Genomic DNA, 25,597 nt, shown 5'->3' on the forward strand with positions numbered 1-25,597 from the left:
TTCAATTACACCGTAAGTAATTAAGTGAAAATCAACCGAATAAATCACACCCCGATATTTGATTATTGTAGAAATTAGAGAGTGTGTCATGTATTTGTTGCACATCATTATAGATGTACCGTGTACTATGCACCAAGCTGTAAATTAAAAGAAAACTTATGAGTTGTTAGATATATATGTATGTTGAGTAAAAAATGTTGTTATCATATTACATAAATACAATTGAAATTTTATGAGTGTATGTGTTTATCAATAAAACTACATTTTAAAAACATATCCTCTTAACCATTAAGCAAATCAATAAAAACAACTTTCGTAATGACATGTAACCATCTAATTGGTCTCAATTTGTCATAACTACAAGAAATAATAACAATCATGCAACAACCATCATACTATTAATATTATATACTCTAAATTTAGCAAACCCTTAAACATATTAACGACTATTCCTCTAGACTTTGTCCTCACATAATATATGATAGTCACATGCAAATATTTAGGATATATGAACTTGGGCAGCAAGAAAGAAAAGTAACAACTTATTTCTCAAATTTGCCTTTTTTTTCTTGGTTCACTCAACATTCTACTAATGCTGTCTTTATCACATTGACCATATTTAATTATCTTCAAGCTCCTTCCATGAAGCTTCATACTTCTACTACTACAGTACAATTTCAATCTCTACTTAAAAGGGCTATAATTCTATTCAAAGATACAATCTTGAGTTCATTAGTTTCCTCATTTTTCTTCAGGTACTTCTATCAATAATCACTTTTCTTACTACATTCAAATTTCAATTAAAGCTTGCTTCTTTCTTTCAATTTGTTCATTTATCCCTTGATTTCTTGTTTTTTGATTGATTTTTGGCTGATTTTGTTGGTGGGTTTTGGGTTTTCTGTAACACCCACCACCTGTTTGATCATTTGCTTGTGAGAAAAACCATAAATACTCTGTTTTTTCATTCTTCTGCCATGAATTCTGTACTTGTTGATTCTGATCTCATGAACTCTGCCTTCAAATTCTACCCAGCAGAAATGGGTTCAAATTATCTAAAGAACCCAACTTTTGGAGATTTCTTTCAAACCCCTGAATTTGTTGAACCTCAAACCCTTGAATTTGAAGAAAATGAGAGCAAAATCAGCTTAGAAGCTCCTGATTCGATTAATTTGGATACTCTTTCAATTGATCAAAATGAGAGCAAAAGTAGATGTTTGAAAATACCTGATTTTCCTGATCATTGTCTTAAATTCATAAGTGATATTCTTTTAGAGGAAGATTTGGATGAGAATCCTGCCTCTGCACAAGAGCATTGGGCTCTTCAAGCCACTGAAAAATCTCTGTATGATGCTCTTGGAGAGTCATACCCTTTCCAGAATCAATACCCTCCTTCATCTCATTATTCCCCGTCATCTTCGGATCGAAACACTCTATCCCTAGATGATAGTTCTTCTGGTAAGAGTTTTAGCTCGTTCGAGTCCAATTTGAGTCATAGCCAACCTCAATTAGACCTCAATGTGGATGACTTTGTTCAATCCTTCTTGGAATTGAATCCACAATCCTCTGGCTCGAGCTCTGATGACGGTGATGATGGGGTAGTAAATGATGTTGTTGTCCCTAAGAAGCCCTTATCGACTGCTCCCAAGAAAGGGGAGAAGCCGGTTAAGGGCTTGAGGAGGAAGAAAAGTCGTCAAAGGGATGATGTTGATCATGAAGGAGGAAGGAGTAACAAACTTCAAGCAGCTAGTAGTGAAGATTATGCTGAGTTGGAGCAATATGATGATATATTGCTTTGTAGTGAAAACAAAGAGGAGGAGGCCTCTTTAAGTCCCAAAGAATGTTTATCGACGACAAAGGGTCATGGAAGGAGAGGAGCGCGTGGGAAGAAGAAAAGCATCAAGGTAGATGAAGTTGATTTAAGAAATCTTTTGGTTCAATGTGCACAAGCAGTTTCAAGCTTTGATCTTAGGTCGGCAAATGAGCTGCTTAAGCAAATTAGACAGTATTCTTCGCCATATGGTGATAGCATCCAAAGGATTGCCCATCATGTTGCTACTGGTCTAGAGGCGCGTTTAGCAGGCACTGGTTCGACAATCTCTACTGATATCTGTGATATGAAAATCTCATCATCCGATTTCTTAAAATCCTACCGGCTCTATGTCTCAGCCATTCCTTTCAAAAGAATGTCCTATTTTCTAGCCAACAATACCATTAAAAAGTTGACCGAGAAAGCAACCAAAATCCACATTATTGATTTTGGTATATTCTTGGGTCTACAGTGGCCTTGCTTCATACAAGCACTTTCAAAAAGACCAGATGGTCCACCAGAACTTCGCATTACAGGAATAGACTTTCCTCAGCAGGGTTTTCGGCCAGCAGATAGGGTTAATGCTACAGGACGCCGGCTATCAGGTTATTGTGAAAGATTTGGAGTGCCCTTCAAGTATCAGGGCATAGCTGAGAAATGGGAAAACATAAAGCTAGAAGACCTGAAGATTGAGAGTGATGAAATGGTGATTGTCAACTGTATGTTCAGGTCTGGAACACTACTTGATGAGACAGTAGAACCAAATAGTCCGAAAGATGCTTTCTTAAGGTTGATAAGAAGTATGAATCCTGATCTTTTCATACATGGAATCGTAAATGGTACATTCACTGCTCCATTCTTTATCAATCGATTTAAGGAGGCACTCTTTCACTATTCTGCTGCATTTGAAGTGTTTGACGCAACTTTACCTCGCGATGCACATGAAAGATTACTGATAGAGAGTGAGATGTATGGGAAAGAAATCGTTAATGTTGTAGCATGTGAGGGTGCGGAGAGAGTACAAAGGCCTGAAACATACAAAAAGTGGCAGGAGCGTGCTTTAAGGGCAGGATTACGGCAGGTTCCATTAGACAGGGAGTTTGTGAGTAAAACAAAGGCCATGGTAAAGGCAAATTATCTTAAAGACTTTCTCGTGGATGAAGACAGGCATTGGATGCTCCAAGGTTGGAAGGGCAGAATCTTCTGTGCCCTCTCCTTTTGGAAACCCTCCTGATTAGAGTTATAACTATTCTCATGATCATATGTTTGTAATGTCAATCTGTAATATTGTAATATATAATTCAGTTTTTCATCTGTTTCACGGCCTACGATTTTAAGTCAGACTTTGAGCCTAGAAGAGCTTAGATTCAAATATATCAGAAAGGGCAAGGTGCAATGTCACATCTGACATTTTGACTATACCATGCTCATATACTATTGCAGATCACTTTCTACTTGATCTATTGGAAGGTCAATTAGGAGGTTTTTCGTGTAATTTATCTAGGATAGTATTGTAGTCTTTGTAGATGGTCTTAATTTATGTTGTAAAAGGGAGGCTTCTCTGTAATCTGTATACCGTCTTCCTGCAAATCTGTGAGAAGCTTTGTTTTGCTTCTTATTGATTGATGATTGTAATACAAATGTACTGGAGCACATGTTTATAATGAAGCTTCTTTCAAGCTAAGAATGATATAGAATACATAATTATGAATTCAGATCAGATTATGTTGTTTTGGGGGTGACTTGCAGAATCAGTCTATTTCGCACCATCATTTTCGAGTTTCAGGCTGAGAAATCTTAATTAAAAATAAGTTCTGATAGAGACCATATAGCAACATATGCACTGATGTAGTATCACACGGGTGCACATACACATGGAGAAAAGAAAATGTGAAGTACAGTGGTAGATTTGAATGAAACATAAAAACAATAATATAAATCACATTCTCAAAAATCTCAACAACAAAATTATAGATTTATATTAGTTCACATTGTTAAGGTAGTCTAATGTCTGTCTCTTGATTGGCCTGCACATAGGCCCCAAATTACTCATAGTTGCCAACTTTGAGTTGGTCAAAGGTTATACCGAAGTATTTATATTACTCATATTACAATTATTATAAAATTAGAGTGTATCTGTGTTATTACACATGATAAACTAGTTTGCCTTAAAAAGTTATTTGGGAAGTTAGTAGGGATAGTTATTTACGGAGTTAATGTTTCTGTACGTATTTTTTAATAGGGTGTAGATTTGGAGCAATCCGGTTGAATTTGACATAATTATTAATAATAATAATACTACTCCATTGATTTATTATTTTTGTTTGAGCAAGAGGGGGATAACACTGGTCAAAGGTTTTCTTGATCAGCAATTCAGCATATACAAGTATTAACTTTTTTGTTTTTATTATTTTTTGAGGGGATATAAAAAGAAGGCATCACAGCTTAACAACTAACAAGTACTAGTAGGACTTTGACTACTTTGGAAGATTCAAGATTAGGTGCTACTCGTATTAATTTAGGGTGAGGGTCATCAATCTCATCATTTAGTTTTATACCCCGCATCTTTATAATTTTCATGAAACTTTTAATCGATGTTTGGTCAAGTTACTCAAGTATCATCAGAACATGTTGCACATTCTAAAATATTACAAGTATTTTTGACTTTAAATGGTAAAAGTCTACACGTTAATGTGAGCAAGTATCAACCATAATGTGATTGAATTTTGAGTTATGAATATAAACTTTTTTTTTTTAATTTTTAATTTTTTATTCAAGTGTTGGAGAGTTTAGAGAAGCAAACATCAAAATAACTAAAGTAATTAAAATAATCGGGGTAGGATGTTATCGATGTCGATATGGTAACAACGGATCCGGGACAGGTCACACCACGCCCCAATGAATGCTTCCTATACCGGAACTAAGGTCATATCGTATATTTTCTATGCACGATTAGCCACGTGGTCAGTCACACTCTCCGCCACATGGAAGCCTACCACTTGCTTGACATACAAGTTACTCCTGATCATCTTCCTGTAAATATTTATGATTTTCTTATTAATAAGGTAGAATCTCTTACACAAAATTCTCTCTTGAATTCTCTCTTATCTCCTTATTCTCATAAACTTAAATTGACTTTATCATCAGAGTGGTTATTTTCGATCAACTAACCCATCTTGATTGTGTTTTTGTGTTGTGCTTAGCTGGATGATAGGTCTTTACCGATCTTGGATACGAGTTATTGGAGCATATCTAGAACAAAATCTATTTTTATTTTTAGAATTACAAATCACACTTATCTAATACTTTAATAACCAATTTTACTCTTACATTATTAATTCATCAGCGTGTTTTGTGCGACTTATCACACCATATATATGTGGCCGCTATAACACTGACCGAGAATTCCCTATAACAAGGGTTTTAATTTATTAGTATAATTTACTTTATTTGATTTTTTAATATGAAAAATGAAAGAAAGTATGGGTTGACTGTTGAATATTCAAACAGTATGTAGTATTCAACTGTTTGTTTGCTACATTCGTTGACACTAGACAATTCTATCCGCAACTTGGATAGCAAGAAATAACCAAACCACGATGATCTTACTTTTACCAATTTATCCCAAATATTTGTCATAATCACACGTTGATAATGACATTTAATTTGTGTGAACCCGACCTGTTGGATTTGATTTTTGTCCTAGTCTAATTCAATATCTTTTTGGTTAGATTGAAACTAAAATAGAATACATCCTCTTTCAAAAAAAAAAAAAAAAAAAAAAAAAAAAAAAAAAAAAATTAATCATGTAGAGTTGGCAATCTTAATGAATTATGAAGTAGGTCAAATAAAATATGTACTCTGTGTAAAAAAACCTAATAAATCAATCTAATGACACACCAGTTGTAAAATTTATAGCATTTCATACTACTCATACTTCATAGTATACGGAGACATGGAGTATTTTTAAGGAATTGTTATTAAATTAGTTGTGCAAGGATGCATGAATAGTTGAATGAAAGGTTAATTGGAAAAAAAATTACACTTTTACAAATGAAAAAAATTATGGGTCTGTTCTGATTAATTGAACTGAGCTGAATTAACTGAACTGAATTGAAAATTTTACTGTATAAGAGAAGAAAATTAAGAACTGAACCAAACTGAAAATAATTTGAAGAGAATAGACCCTACATATATCATTACCCAAAAATATTTTATATGTACAAAATCTTTAAAGCTCATTTAAGTATTGAAGAATCCATATTCAAAAAGTGAGTGCATGGACTATGATGAGATGAGTAAAGTAGGAAGGACTAATTAATAAATTAATGCTCCAAATTACCAATAATTCATGCAACTTTAATCATCCAAACCTTAAACTGAGGTTCCTGGGCTACTTCCTTTTAAAATATTTTAATGAATGAAATGTCCAGATTCATCTATCTCAACTTTTAGTGGACCCCAACTCTTCTCTTCAGTCCACTATAAAAGTGCCGGCAGACAAAAGCATGCCATTACGATTTCCTTTAATTATTTTGTAATGATCCTTTTTTTTTTTTTTTTTTTTTTTTTAGGTTTAAAAATATGGTAATTATTGATTAATTTTATATCATGACGTAAGCGCACTGGTAATATAACATACGAAGTACATAATACATCTAGCTAAGTAGTTTGCTCATACGCCCACATCATTAATACAATATTATTATACAAATCTCCCATCTAATAATTTTTTTTTTTTTAATTATAATAATGGACAAATTTGTTCACACAAATTTTTCAAAAAAGGCGAGTATATGCTAATTTACTATTAAAAGGGTTAAAATTACTATAAACGTATTTAAAGTTACCTTTGTACTACAAGAGTTACATACTTTTCAAATAATAAATTTTATCTTACAAAAAAACTTATTATTTATTAGATTAATTATATTAGCTTTTATATTAGGTAATACTTCCTCCGTTCTTTTTTACTTGACCCGCTTTAACTTTTACACTATTCATGACCCCTCCTTTGACCATATTTTGTGAATAATATATAATGAAAAACATATTTGTGAAAGATTTTTTTGAATTCGTTTCAATAAGTATTATCATAATATATAAATTTTATAATTTTTACTTATGGAGAATTAAAGTTATTGGTCCGTCAAGTTTTGCATTAAGCGTGATAAAAAAAAAACAGGTCTAAGTAATAAAGAACAGAGGAAGTAATGAATCTATAAGAAGTTACACATTAAAATAAAAGTTAAAAGTTACTCTTTAAGTGGTTAAAGTTACTATAAAAATAGTTAAAGTTACCCTCAAATTAACCGTCTTACAATAAAATTAATTTAGTTGAGTTGTTTATGTACTTGTATGAGATTTCTAAGTAGTAGAAGTAGTACTCTCTTCACATTTTTTTATTGTTACATTCAATTGAAATCCTTTTTGTGAGAAAAAAAAAAGATTAAAAGGAATATTATATGTTTTTATGTACGAGTGGTACATAAAATCTCAGTATTAATATATGCGCATTTCCCGTTCAAAAAAAAAAAATGCGCATTTAGTACTTTTAATGCATAAAAAAAGGGTCTAAACACACATAGTAATATTTAACGCAAATCAACTTGCTAAGGTTGACTTTGTTCAAGTCCCACTAATTACATTTGCTCGGAGGAGGAGATTTCCTAACCCCTCCCCTCTACCGTCACAAATTGTTATGTGTAATTACAGTGACTCAATCTTCTATAAGAGGTGTTACTTCAATAAGATCTACGTGCTGTGCTATAAGCCTATAATGCTAGAATATTCACTTGTGCGGCTTTCATCTTGTCGTAGACCTTGAGGACTTGACCCTTGGCCCAACAATAACCTTTACTTAATCAATAAAAAAAAAAAACAATAACCTTTACTTAAATTAATTAAAAGTCCGTAACAACATGTCACACATAACACATCATACAATTGGTGAAGTATATTACTTGGACAAATCTAAGCCGCATTCCGCATTCACACTATATCAAGTTCCTCAACGACCGACGTCCATTCAATCAAGCAAAAGTCAACAACATAATTCTAGACTTCCTTAGTCAATTGAAACCTCTAGACCACTTTGGCCCATGTCCCACCATATTCGACATTTTGAATTGTAAAATAGTTTCTTCATCTCAAAATAATGGTACTCCATAACATTTAACTTAATACTACGTATATATATTTCGTATGGTTTATTACATACTATAGAAATAGATTATACTCGTAGAAATTTAATATGCTAGAAAAATATATCATACAATCAGAATAACAAGCAACCGAGTAATGCTTATAGCGTGCTCATGCTCGTGCTCTTAGATCTAGGTCATTCAAGCTTATATATTGAGCCACTAAGACTTGAGCTTTAGTAGGCTATATCTTAATCCAGTTGAGAAATGACCAGGTCAACACACAAGCCTATATATTAGGCTCGTGTTAAATTCAAGAAATTTTGAAAATTGATTTTTAGGTAAATCATATGTTCCACTACACTAGCATACCTTTTGTGTTATGTCTGGGTAACAAAAAATTTAACCAAACTCATATCGAAGTGAAGAAGCCCTCAACCCTAACACGTCCAACTCTACGCAACTTTGAGATCGAAATGCATCAACAAAAACACCATTATCAGTTATAGACGATACATTTATATTATGCCCCACGGGGCCAGGTGACACTATTCTTTTTTTGACGGAACACTATTCCAGAAAGAGTTGATTTTATTTTTGTCTGATACTTGTATATTATTCCATTGCTCCTTGAAAACTCATCTTTTTTTCGAAAACATCGTCATCTTATTTTATAAACAAAAATGAAATCGGGTTCTGAGTGATTGCTGGTCACCCCCTTTGACTATTGATCTTGAAATCATTTTCAACAATTCTCTCTGTTCTTCCAGGTACTAATCCTCGCACCTCTTATCCGTTTTTTTTTCTCCACTAAATTAATACGGAGTACTAGTAACTTCCATAGTTACCCAGAAAACCAAAGTTTCAATTTTTATGATGTTGGGTTAATTTCTGTTTTGATTGGTTCTTCATACTTCTAAATAATTGATCTATCAATCATTTAATTGGTGGGTTTTGATTGATTTTATTAATTTGTTGTAAATCTGTATTGTAGGACGATTAAGATTTCAGACCCACCACCTGTTTGATAATTTGTCTGAGAGAAAAAATACCCAAAACCTGGTTTTTTTTGGGTTTTATTTGATGTATCCTGTTCTTGTTGATCCTGAATTAGTGAGTCATGAATTCAAATTCAATCCAGATTTGATTTCAAACATTAACACCCATCAAAACTTTGGAAATGGGATCTGCCAAGGTGAAATCTTTGGAAACGATGTTTTGGTTGATCAAAAACCCTCATTAGATGATTTCAATAAGAGTTTCATAAACTCAGATGTGCCTGATTTTTCTGATGCTTGCCTCAAGTTTTTAAGTGATATTCTTTTGGAGGAGAATTTGGATGAAATTCCTGCTACTGTACAAGATTATAGGGCTCTTCAAGCTACTGAGAAATCTTTATATGATGCTCTAGGAGAGGAGTATTCACCTACTGATAAACCTACATCATGTTTAGATCAAAGTATTGAAAACCCAGATGATGTTTTAGGTAGATGTTGGGATAATAGTTTTGGTGTTGGGTCCAATTGGGTGCAAAGTCAAACACCATCTGAACCTTTTCTGAGCTTAGATGATCTTTCTCAATCGTTCTTGGAATTGAATTCGCAATCATCAGGGTCGAGTAATAGTGATGATTGTAAAGATGGGGCAGCAACTTCTCCTGTTAGCACAATTTCATCACTTGCACCAGAGAAAGGAGATAAGGTGGTGAGTAAACCGAGGAGGAAGAAAAACCATAAAAGAGATGATGGTTCTTATGGAGGAGGAAGGAGTAATAAGCAACAAGCTTCGTCTAATGAAGATTATGTTGAGATGAAGCAGTATGATGATATACTTTTATGCAGGGAAGATAAAGATGATCTTGCTGTAGGTAATAAAGAATCCTCAGCAACTGATGTGAGCAAGAAGTTGCAGGAAAAAGGAGTGAAGGTGAAGGGTAAAACAACGCGTGGTAAGAAACAGAATAATATAGTGGAAGAGGTGGATCTGAGGACACTCCTCACTCAATGTGCTCAAGCAGTTGCAAGTTTTGATCTTAGGACTGCAAATGAGCGGCTTAAGCAAATAAGGCAGCATTCTTCTCCATATGGTGATAACATCCAGAGGCTTGCTCATTACTTTGCTAATGGTCTCGAGGCACGTTTGGCTGGTACCGGCTCAACAATGTCTGCCAATATTGTTGATGCACGTATCTCATCATCGGGCTTCTTGAAAGCTTACAGGGCCTATGTTACAGCGGTTCCTGCTAAAAGGATGTCATTTTTTCTGGCTAACAATACAATCTTAAAGTTGGCAGAGAAAGCAACAACAATCCACATAATTGATTTTGGTGTGTTGCTAGGTTTGCAATGGCCCTGCCTCATACAGAATCTAGCAAAAAGACCTGGTGGGCCGCCTAAACTTCGCATTACTGGAATAGACTATCCTCAGCAAGGATTCCGACCAGCAGAAAGGGTTGAGGCAACAGGGCGTCGTTTGGCAGGTTATTGTGAGAGATTTGATGTGCCTTTCCAGTATCAGTCCATTGCACAGAAGTGGAACACAATACAACTAGAGGATGTTAAAATTGGGGGTGATGAACTGGTAATTGTCAACTGTATGTTCCGATCTGTATCATTACTTGATGAAACTGTTGAGGCGGACAGTCAAAAGGATGCTTTCTTGAAGTTAGTCAAACAGATAAATCCTAGCCTTTTCATTCATGGGGTTATCAATGGGACTTATAATGCTCCATTCTTCATCACTCGATTTAGAGAGGCACTCTTCCATTATTCTGCCATATTTGATGTATTCGAAGAAACTCTTCCTCGCGATGACCATGAAAGGCTGCTGGTTGAAAGTGAGGTGTATGGAAAAGAAGCTTTTAACGTCATAGCATGTGAAGGCGCTGAAAGGACTCATAGGCCGGAAACATACAAGCAGTGGCAGGTGAGAACATTGAGGGCCGGATTTAAGCAGCTGCCATTAGACAGGGAGCTTGTGGGTAGAGCAAAGGCCATGGTAAAAGCTAATTACCACAAAGACTTTGTAGTGGATGAGGATAAAAATTGGATGCTGCAAGGTTGGAAAGGAAGAACCCTATGTGGTCTTTCAATTTGGCAAACTTGCTGAAACTTCCTCTGCTTCATAAGTTTTATGTAATATGTAGCACCCCCGTCCCCCACCCCCTCTCTTCTCTTTCCTTTTCTTTTTTTGCAATTCTCTCTCAAATTTTTGGTTAAGATTTCATTTATTTGTAATGTAAACATCTGGAAACTTTGTTTTTATGTCTCTTGCTCTTTTATATAATTTGTTCTTTGTATATATCCTGTTTCTGCCTAAATATCATAAACTTTTGTAGTTTGATCCAGGGCTAATCAATTGCTTGAATCAGATTTTAGGTGTAACTAAGATAATGACAGGAACAGCAATGATATTTGTGCTCTATTATGGATTTCTTAGCTGACTTGTTCTTTTAGCTGTCTATGTAGTTGATTCATCAGGAAATTCTAGGGTGCAGGTAAAGCATTGATTACCATTGCTATAAATTGTGGCATTGTATTTGAGCTGTATGTTGTTCATAGAGATTTATCCTGCTGGGAACTTATCTAATTTGGTTAAGATACATGTAAATACTGGATGTTAATTTGTATGCGAGTATGCACTTAGTATAATGCTAGGTACTTCGTATTGATTTAAGTCATGTGATTTGCGGTTCCTGCTCCCTGAATTTGTGATTCGCACAGTTGCTCAAATTATTGAAAAATGATTTGGTTGAGGGGGGACAGTGGTTGATCCACCTTCCATGGATCTGCTGCACTTTCATTTGTTTAACAAACCTTTTGATGACAAAGTGACATTGCACATTGTTTAAATTATACTTGGAACACCATTGCAGCTCTGAATTACAAGCGCCAGAGGATGATCTGCATCACTGTTATCAGCATGGGCACTGCATGAGCAATGGAGCATCCATTTATCCAGATATGGTACTCTTTCCAGTTATCAAAACAGTATACCACTCAGGCCTCAGGGTGTCTAATGCACTTGAACATAGTCTAGTAGTTTAAGCAGTGTGACCTAGCCATACACACACACGCACACAGCCTGTCAAGTTTTTCCTACTCTGTTTACGTAAAGCTTATGGTGTGAAGCTCTGCCGGAAAGGTATTATTGAACTTCTAAAGACTCATAGGCATATTAGCATATAGCACTCAATTTGCTTTCATGCAGTCTTGCAAAATTCATACGTAGTATTTTGCATTAGTTTCCGTTAGCAATTTAGCATACCTTAGCTTGTACAAAATTCTCATAAAAAATGTTATGTTTGACTACTGAATGTATCAGTAAAAGACAGTAATCTCTTTCTTTTTCCCTTCAAGATTATTAAGTCCACAACTTTACACAAATGAGGCTTCATCTGTAACACAACAAATGTATACTCGTAAAAGCCTTAAATTAATCCCTCGCAATATACAATCAATCGATCAATCAAATACAATATTATATTGGTATGCTCTTATACTACTCACACTGTCACACACATTGCGTGTGTTTCTAACCTTACATGTAATGATAAATTAAAACTTGCAACCCAATGACGACCAAGACCAAACACAAAATCTTCTTTGCGTGGTGTGAATCATCAGTTCATTACTCTACAATGTTGCAATATCAAGCATAATTTACGGCCATATTTATTTTTTTTAATTTATTTTGAAAGGATAAAAGTAGATTAAAAAAAATACTTCTAGAAACACAATTTTTTTAAAAAGAAAATCTAGAAGACTAGAAATAGCTGTATATTACTAAGAGATTTAATTTCGAAAATAATAACAAAATAAAAGATAATTTTACAGAAAAGTATAGTAGAATTTAACTCACCTTCTACTTCATAATTTCATATATACTCCTCCAACATTCCGTACAACATTACATATACAAAAACCCTTTATTTTTTCTTCATAAAAATTGTAACCTCATAAAATCACACGTACAAAAGAGAGAAAGATCACACGAAGGTGTTTCCATGGAGGCCTCGAATGGCAGCGAATACTTCGAATTAGACATTAACGACTTAGAATCTTCTTTCCCTAAGCCTTCAAACGCCGAAACAGTTGCTAAAGACGAAGATGACCTTAATTGGGCTGCTATCGAACGACTTCCTTCGTTTAAACGATCCAAATTTGCTCTTATACGTCGAAACGATGATGTAGGGGATGGAGAAGCGGGAGTTTCTACCATAGATGTCACTAAGCTTGATCGAAATCATCGTGAATTAGTTGTAAAGAGTGCTCTTCAAACTTCTGAACAAGATAACTATAATCTTGTTTCGGGTATTAAAGAACGGTTTACAAGGTATTTAATTTGTGATAATATATAAACTTTGGATTATAAATTTGCATGCATGAATTGAATTTGTTAGGCAAATCTTGGAAATTTTTATTTTTAACGTGAGATTTATTTGATTTCTTGCACTTTTCTTGATTTCTTGACGTAATAACTGTTGTACACATAACCTTGAGTTGAACCATGTAACATGTAATTGTTAGTGTTCATCCGAAAAAGTTTTGTAATCGTTTTATTTTATTTTTATGTAAATTTATTGTAGAGTTGGATTGGAATTACCGAAGGTAGAAGTGAGATTCGAGAATTTAAATATTACCGCGGAAGTTCAAACGGGGAAACGAGCTTTGCCTACATTGATTAATTTTACCCGTGATAAGATTGAGGTTTAATTTTGATCTAAACTCTTTATTATTTTGCAATCAAATAGATTATCTTATGAAATTTGATTTGGATTAATTAATTTTCGTAATATTTACAGGGTATATTAAAATTTTTGAGGATATCTCGACCTCAAAGGCATACATTAAATATCTTGAATAATGTCAGTGGATATGTCAAGCCTGGAAGGTAATTTTCATGCATTACATGTAGAAGTATTGTATAAGATATAGAGAATGTTTGAGCAAGTTTAGTAACTTCGTATGTGTTAATAGTTCTAAAAATTAATTGTTATTTTGTCAAACAAATTGCATTTCACATTGAAACGCCTGAAATTTTGGATGGTTGGATTTTGTGTGAGTGCATGTATAATAAGGTTTATTTCTTTAGTGATGGATTTGTAGTATGATTCTTAACTTTTTTGTATGTACTAATGGTAATGAAATTGCTAAGTTTGTACACCAAAACACGTGCTAAAAGATAATTATTGATTATTGATTATTGATTAATGATTAAAGTATTAACTTGCATACACTAAGGTCACTAACAACATTTTAAAAAATTGATCTTTCAAAGATATGTATTGAGACGAGTACAAATGTATTTGCACGTAAAGCATGGCTATATTATTAGTACGTATAAATCAAACCTATTAGATAAAGTTTGTTAATAGTGGTAAAATTTAAAGAATGATAGTTTTTGTAAAACAAAAGGAGTACCTTATAGATTTCACAATCAAGATTTATGATATGTTTAAATCAGAAATTATAAGTACAAATTAGATCGTTTTATAGGTGATTTTTTATCACTAATTGCTAGGGCCTGTTCTCATTTACTGAACTAATAAGAGCGGAGCTGAACTGAATAAATATCATAGTTTAATTAAAAAAATTAAATTCATGTAAAGTATCAACAAAATAAATATAGTAGGTGACATTTTATCTGAAAAAGAATAAAAAGTTTTTACCTTTTTGTTTTCCGTCGTTAAAACCCAAAATAGAAGTAAAACCCTAACCCCTTTTCTTCCCTCTTAATTCCGATTTCCGGCGACTTTCGACAACTCTGCTTTCCATTCGGCGGCGATTTCTATCTCCGGCAACCGCAATTCTCCGACGACATTTAAGATGGGCATTTCTGACCGAATTCGACTATAAAAGTTCCGAATTTTGGAGCTTTTATCGTCGAATTTGGTCACTAAAACCCATATTACAATCCTAAGGAAACAAAAATCAATCATACTATCAATAATTCGGAATTCAAAATGATTTTGGTATTAATTATCTATAATATTTGATTAATTAATTGATTAATTTGGAATGTTTCAGGATGACATTGCTTTTGGGGCCTCCTGGATCAGGCAAATCTACCCTGCTACTAGCTCTTGCTGGAAAACTTGACAATTCTTTAAAGGTCAACATTACTTCTTCTTCTTCTTCTTCTTTTATTTTTTTTTTATATTTATTAATTTTTATTTATTTTTTTAATATTCTATGATTTTCAACTGTTAATATATTTATTATTATATTTGTGTTCATTATAATTTAAATACTGTTTATTAAGAATGCACATGCTTAGTTAAGTAATTGAAGCATTGATGTTACTCATCAAATTTGCATAATCCTTTTAATGCGAATTACTCCCTCCGTCTCCTTTTGTTTTCCCGAATCTCCTTTATGGTCTGAGTTTAGTTCATAAAGTAACTAATCTCGAATGGGACAAATAAAAGAGGGCGGGGGTGTATTTTTTTTTTTACATTATTTAATATAATGCAATGCATGTGACTGTTAATGTATATCTTAGTTTATTAATTGTTATTGAAAAATTTATGTGAATTGTGGATTAGCAGACTAATTAAGGTTTTCAGTGTGTCTTGTTGCTCGATTGATTGTGGATTTATGGGAATTAGACTAATATTCTGTGGCCTATTCGACTTTTTCGTATGCAGAAAAGTGGAAATATAACATATAATGGCCATGAGCTAAGTGAATTTTGTCCACAAAGAACTTCAGCCTACATAAGTCAAACAGATAATCACATTGGTGAGCTAACAGTGAGAGAGACTTTTGATTTTGCTGCTAGATGTCAAGGTGCAAGCGAATCCGTTTCAGGTAAGGTCTGCAACTTCAAATCAGTGCATGGCAGTGGTGATCGAAGTTATTTATGTTGAAAGTAACATGCTGTAACAATACTAATTAAGTTCGGAAAATTCTAACATGTGGTTGCAATCTATGTAGTGTTTAAATTTGTTTTACTTGCAGTGTTGTGTGTTCTTAGTGTCCTAGATGGTAAACAAAGAACACAGTAACAAGTAGATGCTTGAGGTTTTGAGTCAATTATTTTTTTTCTCTCGCAATTGTAAGTATTGAGTATGGTATGTGATTTGCAGGATATATGGAGGAACTTATTCGATTGGAGAAAGAAACAAATATACATCCGAACCCAGAAATTGATGCGTATATGAAGGTTGTGTTTTTAGAAATGACCTTGTTCTCTATCCCTTACATAGAGACTAAGCTCAGGAGTTTACTAATAATGTAATTATTTGATGACATTTACTCCAGGCGTTATCAGTGGGTGGAAAAAAGCACAGCATTGCGACAGATTACCTTCTCAAAGTTCTTGGCCTTGATATATGTGCTGATACAGTAGTTGGTGATGACATGAATCGAGGGGTTTCGGGTGGTCAAAGAAAGAGAGTTACTTCAGGTTGTCTATTCTTTCATTCAACTGACTATACTAGTTGTCAACTTTTTAGTTTCCTTTCAAATGACATGCACTGCTTTGCAATCTTTTGATGCTATCTCACCTAATGCAGGAGAACTGATTGTTGGGCCGAAGAAAACACTTTTCATGGATGAAATATCAACTGGATTAGACAGCTCGACTACATTCCAGATTGTTAAATGCATGGGAAATTTTGTCCACCAAATGGACGGGACAGTGCTCATGGCTCTACTTCAGCCAGCACCTGAGACATTTGACATTTTTGATGATCTGATGCTCTTGTCAGAAGGTCATATGGTCTATCATGGCCCTCGTGAAGATGTGTTGGATTTCTTTGAATCTTTAGGATTTCGCTTGCCCCCTCGTAAGGGTGTTGCAGACTTTTTACAGGAGGTTTGATTATTATCAATTCATTGTCTTTAAAAACAAGTTTAGCTTATTCATTGAGTTAATTAACCCTTGAATTTGCCTTTCTTTTTAGGTTACCTCTAAGAAGGATCAAGAGCAATATTGGGCAGATCTTTCAAAACCTTACCGATTTATTTCTGCTGAACAAATTGCTGAAGCATTTAGAAATTCTCGATTTGGAAAGATGGTTGGATATACTCTATCTAATCCGTATGATAAAACAAGGAGTCATCCTTTAGCTCTGTCCAAAACAAAGTTTGCATTACCAAAATGGGAGCTTTTTAAGGCATGTTTCTCCCGTGAAGTTCTACTGATACGCAGGCAAAGTTTCCTGTATATTTTCCGAACCGTACAGGTATAAATGCACATCTAACTATTGCACCTTGATTACAAGAGTTCATGATTGGCTTCATAATAAACATGGTAGTCATACATACTTATTAGTGGATAACAATTTTTCATAGTACTTTTAGTTTTCCACGTAAGTCTTGTTTGAGTTGTTTCTGTAATCTAGTCTACAAAATCTGTTTTCATAGTGCATGTATCAAATGTTTGTTGCATAAATGATCAATTATCTTCCTATTATCATTTGGCAGGTCATATTAGTGGGATTTATAACAGGAACAACTTTTTTAAAATCAAGGCTACAGACTACAGATGTGACTTATGGAAATGTCTATCTTGCATCCCTTTTCTATGGGATCACACATATGATGTTTAATGGATTTTCGGAGCTGGCTCTTATGATATTTCGACTCCCGGTCTTTTACAAGCAAAGAGACAATTGCTTCTATCCTGCGTGGGCGTGGTCACTTTCGAGCTGGGTTCTGCGTGTTCCGTATTCTGTCATTGAATCTGTTGCATGGTCGTGTGTTGTGTATTACCTGGTTGGATTTGCTCCTGCAGCTGGAAGGTATGTCTGGCCAGTAAAACTTCATCGAGATATATAAGAAGTAAATAGTCTCATATAATAAGTCACACCAATTTATTCATAATTTTTTTTCTTACTTTCTGCAGCTTTTTTCGTTTTATGCTGCTGCTTTTTGTTATTCACCAAATGGCATTGGGTCTCTTCCGGATGGTGGCTACACTGGCAAGAGATATGGTCATTGCGAATATATGCTCTACAGCTTCCCTGCTTGTTATACTCTGTCTATGTGGCTTTATTATTCCAAAAAGTAAGCCTCTTGAATCTTAAAAGTTACATGAGATACTGTAATTTTAAGGTAAGCTACCCTAACTGGCTTATCTACATTTCAGCTATGATAAAACCATGGTGGATTTGGGCATACTGGGTGTCACCCTTATCCTATGCTCAAACTGCAATATCTGTGAATGAATTCTCGGCGACAAGATGGATGAAGGTAACCTCTTCTTTTCTATCTCTGGCCTGCAGAGTAATTTTAAAATTCCCAGCAAGTAACAAATAAACTTATAAACTTAATATGTGCATTTTAGGCCTTAGGAAACACTACAGTTGGGCAGAATGTTTTAGAGTTGCATGCTATACCAACAGATGGTCATTGGTACTGGATTGGAATTATTGCTTTATTAGCGTATGTATTTCTGTTCAACAACATTGTTACACTAGCCTTGGCCTATCTGAATCGTAAGCACCTAATGCTTTATTTCTTTTTCTTGAGTTGGACTTTTACTTGAGGAGCTGAAAACAAAGCCTTGCTTTCTTTTAGAATATAAATTAATTGTATTCGGGTTGTTTCTCATATGTACTTCATCACAGCACTAAAAAAAGCCCAAACCGTGATCCCAGATGAGGTCTCGGATGATTCCGCACATGGTGAAGGTCAGTCATCTTCTCCTCTAGCATAATAAGCATATATAATAACTGTTGAAAGTATTGCATTCTCCTAAAGTGTGTACTTATGTAGGAAAAGATGTGGCGATTACTTTGAACAATGGTTCTAAGAAGGGAATGATTCTTCCATTTCAACCACTTAGTATGACATTTCATAATGTCAATTACTTTGTTGACATGCCAAAGGTAATGACACCTGTTTCATATGCTTGTATGTTAGATGTGAAATAATTGTTACTAGCTCAGGTTTATTTGATGTTGTTTTTTATGAATTGTATAGGCCATGAAGGCTAAAGGTCTACCAGAAAAGAAGTTGCAGCTGCTTTCAAATGTGAGTGGAGTTTTCTCTCCAGGAGTTCTTACTGCTTTAGTTGGGGCAAGTGGAGCAGGAAAAACTACTATGATGGATGTGCTTGCTGGCAGGAAGACAGGAGGATATATAGAAGGTGACATTAGGATATCAGGCTATCCAAAAGTGCAGCATACTTTTGCCAGGATCTCAGGATATGTTGAACAGAATGATATACATTCTCCTCAAGTCACAGTGGAGGAGTCGCTCTGGTTCTCTTCTTCACTTCGCCTTCCAAAAGAAATCAGTAAAGAAACTAAAAAAGTTAGTCCTCTTGCTGAACATTACTTGTTGACATGGCTTCCTAATTTTTTTAGTTCCTGAATTTAATCAGTAAGCTACTATGATGTTGCAGGAGTTTGTTGATGAAGTGATGAGGCTAGTGGAACTTGACAATCTTAAACATGCTCTGGTGGGATTGCCTGGTACTACTGGCTTATCAACAGAGCAAAGGAAACGACTAACCATCGGTGTAGAGCTTGTTGCAAATCCCTCTATAATTTTCATGGATGAACCGACATCAGGGCTTGATGCACGAGCAGCAGCTATCGTTATGAGAACAGTCCGTAATACTGTTGATACAGGACGAACAGTAGTCTGCACTATACATCAACCAAGCATTGATATATTTGAAGCATTTGATGAGGTTTGGCTATACACGTTCTCTTATCTGCAATTAAAGAATCATGCAACTTTGAAAACCTATATGACATTCACATTTTGATGCACAGTTGCTTCTTATGAAACGCGGTGGACAAGTCATATATGGAGGAAAGCTTGGAGTTCACTCATGCATAATGATAGACTATTTTCAGGTGAGATTATTGATTAATAACCTTGGAAGTGTCAGTACCTTCAAATTTGGGTTTATTATTCCAGTGACCAAAACTGGACATTAGTATGATTTTATGATATTATGAAATACAATTAATCTACTGACTAACTCCGCCAGTGGGTTTCCCGCTGCCAGTCCCAAGCCTGGATAAAGGAGGAGGGTTACGGTAGGCCAGTGACAGCCAGTATAAAACTTCGTCACATCCCATGACATGAGCCAAACAGATATTTTCGTGGGGGCGTTCCCTACTCAGCGACGCGCTGCACTTCCTAGACCCGGGTGTAGTGATAAGTATGCAAGGGTTGCTAGGTCGTCGCCCAGAAGCGACGCGCCACATTGCCCGAGTGTGGTGTCAAATGAGCAAGGGCGTGCCATTGGGGCGTTCCCTACTGAGCGACGCGCTGCACTTCCCAGACCCGGGTGCAGTGATAAGTATGTAAGGGTTGCTAGGTCGTCGCCCAGAAGCGACGCGCCATATTGCCCAATTGTGGTGTCAAATAATCAAGGACTTGGAGTTGGGATCAGGAGGGAGCGTGGGAGAAAAGAATTTAGTTTGCGGATTGGTTCTTGGAATGTGGGGTCTCTTACGGGAAAATCAGCAGAATTGGTAGAAGTAATGAAAAGACGACGCGTGAACATCATGTGCCTCCAAGAGACAAGATGGACAGGAGAAGGAGCTCGAGGCTTGGTTTTGGGGTATAAGGTATGGTATGTTGGGCAAGAAACGAGCCACAGAACAAGGAATGGTGGAGCTAGGAACGGAGTTGGTGTGGTTCTCGATGAGAGGTTGGCAAAAGAGGTGATCGAGGTCTATCGGAAGAACGATAGGTTGATAAGGCTGAAGTTGCTATGTGGCAAGGAGATTGTGAATGTTATCAGTGCTTATGCTCCCCAAGTGGGTTTAGATGCAGAAGAGAAACGACAATTTTGGGAGGACCTAGACGAGGTGGTGCAGGGTGTCCACCACTCAGAGAAGTTATATATTGGAGGGGATCTAAATGGGCACGTTGGGGCGAGCCGAGATGGCTATGAGAGTGTCCATGGAGGCTTTGGGTATGGGCAGAGGGACGCCGGTGGTGAAGCTATTATGGATTTTGCCCAATCATATGATTTAATTTTGGCTAATACTTGGTTTAAGAAGAGGGATTCACACTTGATAACTTTTCGGAATGGAGCAAATGCAACTCAAATAGACTTCCTGCTCACAAGGAGCATAGATAGACAAAGTTGCATAAACTGTAAGGTTATCCCAGGGGAGAGTGTGGTCACCCAACACCGGCTATTGGTAATGACTATTCGTCTGAAAGAGAAGGCGAAGAAAAAAGTTAGACAAGAAGAACCAAGGATAAGATGGTGGACCCTAAGGGATGCAAAAGCTAAGGTTTTTACAGAAAAGGTAATTGAAGAAGCGGATTGGGATGGAGAGGTGGATCCGGACATGACCTGGTTACGAATGAAGAACTGTTTCCTAAGAGTGGCCAAAGAGGTCTTAGGGGAAGTAAGGGGAAGAACTTCGGTACAGAGAGATACTTCGTGGTGGAATGAAGAGGTGAAAGCAGTAATTAAGCAAAAAAGGGAATGCTATCAAGCCTTAGGAAAATGTAGGAGTGATGAAACCTTTGCAGCGTATAAGGAGGCTAAGAGTAAGGCAAAGGCAGCTGTTCGCCAAGCAAAAGAAAAGGCATATCAGGAGGTTTATGAAAAGCTTGATTCCAAGGAGGGAGAAAGGATCATTTATAAGATGGCAAAGAGAAGACAAGAGGCAAGGAAGGATATTGGCATGGTGAAGTGTGTCAAAGATAAGAACCAAATGGTCCTAGTGCAAGAGGAGGGCATCAAGGACAGGTGGAAGGGGTACTTCGATGAATTATTTAATGGAAGTAATGGAGTTGTGATAGGAGATACCTCTATGAGTGATGAAGAAATCAACATGGAGTATGTGCGAAGGATTAGGAGAGTAGAGGTGGAGATTGCACTGAGGAAGATGAAACCTAAGAAGGCGGTTGGCCCTGATGGGGTACCGATAGAGGTGTGGAGGTGTTTGGGTAAGATTGGTATTGATTGGTTAACAAACCTTTTCAACAAGATATGGACGGCTACAAGGATCCCACAAGATTGGAGGAAGAGCACCTTGGTCCCGGTTTATAAAAACAAAGGAGACGCTCAAGATTGTTCTAACTATCGAGGAATTAAGCTTATGAGCCATACTATGAAGTTGTGGGAAAGGGTGATTGAACAAAGGTTGAGGGCATGCACAAGCATTTCAGATAACCAATTTGGTTTTATGCCTGGGAGATCTACTATGGAGGCAATCCATTTGATAAGACAAATGATGGAGTTTTATAGGGTAAAGAAGAAAGATCTTCATATGGTCTTTATTGATTTAGAGAAGGCATATGACAAGGTGCCAAGAGAGATACTTTGGTGGGCAATGTTGAAGAAAGGTATCCCACGAAGGTATGTAGACCTAGTTAAGGATATGTATCGGGATGTGTCAACAAATGTGAGGACATGCGGAGGGTTGACAAAAGATTTCCCTATTACAATCGGATTGCATCAAGGGTCTGCATTAAGCCCTTTTCTTTTTGCAACGGTTCTAGATGAATTAACTAGACCAATTCAAGATGAGGTTCCATGGTGTATGCTGTTCGCAGATGATATCGTTTTGGTGGATGAGACTAAGGATGGGGTTAATGTCAAGTTGGAGCAATGGAGGCAAAGGTTGGAATCTAGAGGGTTTAAGCTAAGTCGGAGTAAGACTGAATATTTGGTATGTCGTTTTGGCACTCAGAGGGGGACAAGCAATGAAGTGGTGAGTTTGGATGGAAAGGATTTGACCATGAGTGAATGTTTTAAGTACCTAGGGTCGATCATCCAGAAGAATGGTGACATTGATCAAGACGTGACCCACAGGATTAAGTCAGGGTGGCTTAAATGGAGAGCGGCCACGGGAGTGTTATGCGACCGCAGCATTCCCTTAAAGTTGAAGGGAAAATTCTACAGGACTGCCATAAGACCAGTGTTGCTCTATGGTACAGAATGTTGGGCTTCTAAGAAAGAGCATATTAAAAAGATGGAGGTTACGGAAATGCGCATGTTAAGGTGGATGTGTGGAAACACTTTAAGAGATAGAATCAGAAATGAGGTTATTCGCAAGAAAGTAGGTGTGGCGGGCATTGTAGATAAATTAAGGGAAAATCGTCTGCGTTGGTTTGGACATGTAAGACGGAGACCCGAGGGTGCACCGGTGCGAAGAGTGGAAGAGTGGGACCATGGAGGGATTAAACGAGGAAGAGGGAGACCAAAGATGACTTGGTTGGAAGGAGTGAGGAAGGATATGAAGTGCATGGATTTACGTGAGGATGAAGTTTTGGATCGTAAGGGATGGAGGAGAAAGATTTATGTTGATGACTACACGGAATAATCAAATTTGGTTCATGTTAGCCGACCCCACTTTTGGGATTAAGGCTTTGATTGATTGATTGAATTAATCTACTGACTACTGTTAATTATGTGTATATTTCTAAATGGAAAATTTGGGGTGCTTTTCCTTGCTCAGGGAATAAATGGAATCCCTCAAATTCCTGATGGTTATAATCCTGCAACTTGGATGCTTGAGATTACCACCCCTGCCGTTGAAGAGAGACTTGGTCAAGACTTTGCCAGCATTTACAGAAATTCCAGTCAGTTCAGGTAATTTATGGGGGTTGCTACCTTTGTTTTGAAATAAGGTTGCTTCTTCAATATTTGTGTTCTCAATAATATTTTTGTTTTATGCTCATTGTGTATCAACTACAGAGAGGTAGAAGCTCTCATAGAGCAAATGAGTATGCCACCACCTGGATCAGAACCATTACGATTTGATACGACATTCTCTCAAGATATCATATCACAGTTTTGGCTTTGTCTTAAGAAGCAATTTCTTGTGTATTGGAGATCTCCTCAATATAATGCCGTGAGATTCCTATTCACTACATTTTGTGCCTTGGTACTTGGCTCTATATTTTGGGATGCTGGCTCAAAAAGGTAAGATACCTCTCTTGCTATAACATCTTTTCATACTAATAAATTTCTTCTTCTTGTATCTGATTTCTGATTCCAAATAGTTCCTTATCCTTTTTATAAACTACCAAAGTTTCTGCATCAGTAATGGTGATTCCTTTTTCACTTGGAATAAATTCAATCTATTATATCAAACCAATTTTTTACAATATGGATACCTATGTTGATTCCTTATGAACCTGTTCTAATTTCAAGGGATTCAATCATTAACCTGATTACAATCATGGGAGCCCTTCATTCTGCATGTTTGTTCTTGGGCGTCAGCAATGCTTCTTCTGTGCAACCAGTAGTTTCCACTGAGAGAACAGTTTTCTACAGAGAAAAGGCAGCTGGAATGTACACTCCACTTGCTTATGCAGCTGCTCAGGTGAAATACTTTCTATTCTTTCATAAATGATATACTCATGTTCAGTCAGGTGCATGAGTATCAAACAACTGAACATGAGTATCTAACATAGTAGGGAATATATCTATTTACATGCTTCCATTTATTTCGAATCAGGCTCTTGTTGAAGTTCCATATATTGCTGCACAGACATTGGCGTATGGCATCATCACTTACTTCATGATTGGTTTTGAAAGGACATTAAGTAAGTTGACTGTTTTTGCATCATATAATTTTTTTTTTTTTTTTTAAATTGTTCACTGAATTTTAGCATTTGGTAAATGGCCTAAATATGCAGAGATTTAATATTTTGGTGATGTCTTCCCATGTATCTGTTCCATCTTTTAACAACTCAGCTATTGCAATCTCATTAGCATTTTTTTTGGAACTATTATATTTCTTAATAACTGAAATCCTTCGGTTATAACTACAATTCATTGTTTGTTATGCAGAGAAATTTGTGCTCTATCTTCTCTTCACTTTCCTTACTTTCACTTACTTTACCTTTTATGGAATGATGTGTGTTGGCTTAACGCCAACACAGAGTATGTCAGCCGTCATATCTTCATCATTTTACTCACTTTGGAATCTGTATTCAGGTTTCCTCATTCCCAAAAGAGTAAGTTCTGTTTCCCCTTTTTGCTTGAATCTTAATGTTCATGGAATCTAGAAAAATCTTAATGCAACTTGCACTTACCGTTTTTTGTTTCTCTATCTGTAGTTTATCCCTGGGTGGTGGATTTGGTTTTATTACATCTGTCCTGTAGCGTGGACACTGCGTGGAATTATATCTTCACAGCTTGGTGATGTTGAGACTATCATTGTTGGAGATGGGTTTCAGGGCTCAATTAAGGAGTATTTGGATGTTCATTATGGCTATGGCCCTGGAATGATTGGTGTCTCAGCTGTTGTACTTCTTGGCTTTACGCTCCTGTTTGCTGGTGCCTTCATTGCTTCTATCAGATTCCTCAATTTTCAGAGAAGATGAGATGATAGTACTGGTATTTCTGGCAATCAGATATATATTAGAAAGAGATCTCTACGAATTGATTATAGTTAGATTATGTAGGATCCAATTCCAATTTTGTTTTTTCAAGTGTTGTATAGTTTAAGACTAGAAGCTTTTGTCTGAAATTATAAGTAGGAATATGGCATTTTTAGGATTCATGTGATTATGAGAAGTGTACTGACAGTGTTGATCATTTCTCATGCACGACTCAGATTTTCATCATTTCTTAAGCAAGTTAATTAATGCTAATTGCTAGCGTTTTCACTCTAAGTAGTCCAGGTTGGACAGAAATAATGTTCTAATTTGAATGACTTTGAAACCTACGTTATTTCAAGACTTGAGCAATCATCCCCTTA

At 36.0% G+C, this 25,597-nt stretch overlaps 2 protein-coding genes and 1 pseudogene across 3 annotated transcripts; all 3 read left to right on the plus strand.

Moving 5' to 3' along the window:
- The first annotated feature begins 533 nt into the window (after positions 1–533).
- LOC145618260 (scarecrow-like protein 30) lies at positions 534–3,480 on the plus strand. The gene has a single exon (XM_081673036.1). It carries the CDS (start codon positions 975–977, stop codon positions 3,039–3,041), a length of 2,067 nt encoding a protein of 688 aa, XP_081529162.1. The 5' UTR covers positions 534–974; the 3' UTR covers positions 3,042–3,480.
- A 5,063-nt stretch (positions 3,481–8,543) lies between these two features.
- On the plus strand, positions 8,544–11,250 carry LOC145617318 (scarecrow-like protein 30 pseudogene; annotated as a pseudogene). Its single transcript, XR_014107706.1, has 2 exons — positions 8,544–8,720; positions 8,945–11,250. The product of XR_014107706.1 is annotated as a scarecrow-like protein 30 pseudogene (transcript).
- Positions 11,251–12,955: 1,705 nt separating this feature from the next.
- Positions 12,956–25,511, plus strand: LOC145618193 (ABC transporter G family member 31-like). Its single transcript, XM_081672978.1, has 24 exons — positions 12,956–13,284; positions 13,538–13,658; positions 13,754–13,842; positions 14,979–15,063; positions 15,599–15,761; positions 16,040–16,116; positions 16,215–16,359; positions 16,469–16,770; positions 16,859–17,140; positions 17,382–17,698; positions 17,803–17,963; positions 18,046–18,149; positions 18,244–18,394; positions 18,527–18,589; positions 18,675–18,787; positions 18,882–19,214; positions 19,306–19,596; positions 19,682–19,765; positions 23,345–23,478; positions 23,584–23,811; positions 24,043–24,214; positions 24,350–24,437; positions 24,685–24,851; positions 24,954–25,511. The coding sequence occupies exons 1-24, from the start codon at positions 12,956–12,958 to the stop codon at positions 25,218–25,220; spliced, it is 4,266 nt and encodes a 1,421-aa protein (XP_081529104.1). The 3' UTR covers positions 25,221–25,511.
- Positions 25,512–25,597: the final 86 nt, after the last annotated feature.

The sequence above is a fragment of the Chenopodium album genome, chromosome 26, assembly GCF_948465745.1.
Source record: "Chenopodium album chromosome 26, dcCheAlbu1.1, whole genome shotgun sequence".
NCBI lineage: Eukaryota > Viridiplantae > Streptophyta > Magnoliopsida > Caryophyllales > Amaranthaceae > Chenopodium > Chenopodium album.

Bases quoted from the DNA above. Each gene is read 5' to 3' on its own strand.
- LOC145618260 (XM_081673036.1), top strand. From the start codon at position 975: ATGAATTCTGTACTTGTTGATTCTGATCTCATGAACTCTGCCTTCAAA.
- LOC145618193 (XM_081672978.1), top strand. From the start codon at position 12,956: ATGGAGGCCTCGAATGGCAGCGAATACTTCGAATTAGACATTAACGAC. The intron at 16,771-16,858 runs GTTTGATTATTA...CTTTCTTTTTAG, and splicing joins TTGCAGACTTTTTACAGGAG to GTTACCTCTAAGAAGGATCA. The intron at 18,788-18,881 runs GTAATGACACCT...TGAATTGTATAG, and splicing joins ACTTTGTTGACATGCCAAAG to GCCATGAAGGCTAAAGGTCT.